Genomic DNA, 1,233 nt, shown 5'->3' on the forward strand with positions numbered 1-1,233 from the left:
TATCCTACCAAACAATATCTAAAATCCCGGATTTATGCATAATTTCCCAATGTCTATTTTTTCTCTCTTTATTCATCTCATTCTTCCCAACTTCTAACTCCTAAAGGTTACACTTGTACACCACTTTTTATGTATTTTAGTTTCGATATATTTTGTCCCTAATTTATTTTCTTTCTAATTTATTTTGTCTCTAATGAATTTTCTTTTCTAATGAATTTTATATCTAATGTATCTTACTTCTAATGCGTTTTCTCTCTAATGTATTTTCTTACTAATGTATTTTCTTTCCCTCTCGCCCGCAGGATGATTAAATACATCTTCACACTCGCCTGCGTCTGGGCGTCGTCCCTGGGAGCCCCTGACGTCGGCTCCCTCAGCCAAGCCTACATCCCCCCCAAGCTCACCCCCTCCCCGCTCCCCCTGGCTCCCTCCTCCCCCAAGCCCATGCAGGACATGAACGACCTCCCCGTCTGCTTCCCGAAGACGCACTTCGTCACCCTCACCTCCACCCAGGTCGTACCTTCGCTCGTCTACAACACCCGGACCCTGCTCGTCCCTACGACGGTGTCTCAGGTGAGGACTTCATCGAAACGCGAGCCTCCCCTGGTCTCAGCAAAGTTCTTCCCGATTTGGCGACGAAGGGAGGACGAGATTTATAGTTATTTTCTTCCTCCCGTCGTGAACAAGGTGGTAATCTTGATGTATCTCGCTCGGGTGAACAGAGTGCTGACCCGGTGTATTGCCTCGAATGAATATAAATATCATTAAATGTCGTCTCTATTGCTTGCGGAACAAGGGAGGTGTCCAGAAGCTGTCTGTCTCTCGGCGTACTTTCAGCATTCATATTTATTTTAAAGATGAAGAGTTGGGCGACATGTTAACACGCTGTTAACCCCGAGGTTTTTAGCCCGATGAGATTTCGGGCTCCCAAAAGACCCCATTTTCCAGATAAGAGACTTAAAGTCCCGTGGAAAAAAACTCTCTCCAAAAAAAGTCCACCATATAATTTTATTTTGGTTTGTCCTTTAAATCTGGAAAAAAGGTAAATAGACGCGCCTGAGAGAGATAAAAAAACACTTGGTAATGAGTGATAATGCTGATGGAAGAGGCTTTGGTTCTAAATTACTTTAAACATCTAGAAATTAAAATAAAAGAGATATGCTATTTGCAATAAGTTACTAGTTACTTTAGAATAGTATAGAGTGTCTTGAATTCTCATTTCAAAAGTCTGAT

The 1,233-nt window shown here is 42.4% G+C and overlaps 1 protein-coding gene across 1 annotated transcript in view; it reads left to right on the forward strand.

The window, feature by feature from the left end:
• Positions 1-1,233, forward strand: part of LOC119587470 — a gene marked incomplete in the record, with an annotated part of 7,938 nt that overhangs the window by 3,973 nt on the left and 2,732 nt on the right. The window contains 1 exon segment of the mRNA XM_037936197.1: positions 303-573. Within this exon segment, the coding sequence (XP_037792125.1) occupies positions 304-573 (270 nt within the window).

The sequence above is a fragment of the Penaeus monodon genome, chromosome 22 (genome assembly GCF_015228065.2).
Source record: "Penaeus monodon isolate SGIC_2016 chromosome 22, NSTDA_Pmon_1, whole genome shotgun sequence".
NCBI classification, from domain to species: domain Eukaryota; kingdom Metazoa; phylum Arthropoda; class Malacostraca; order Decapoda; family Penaeidae; genus Penaeus; species Penaeus monodon.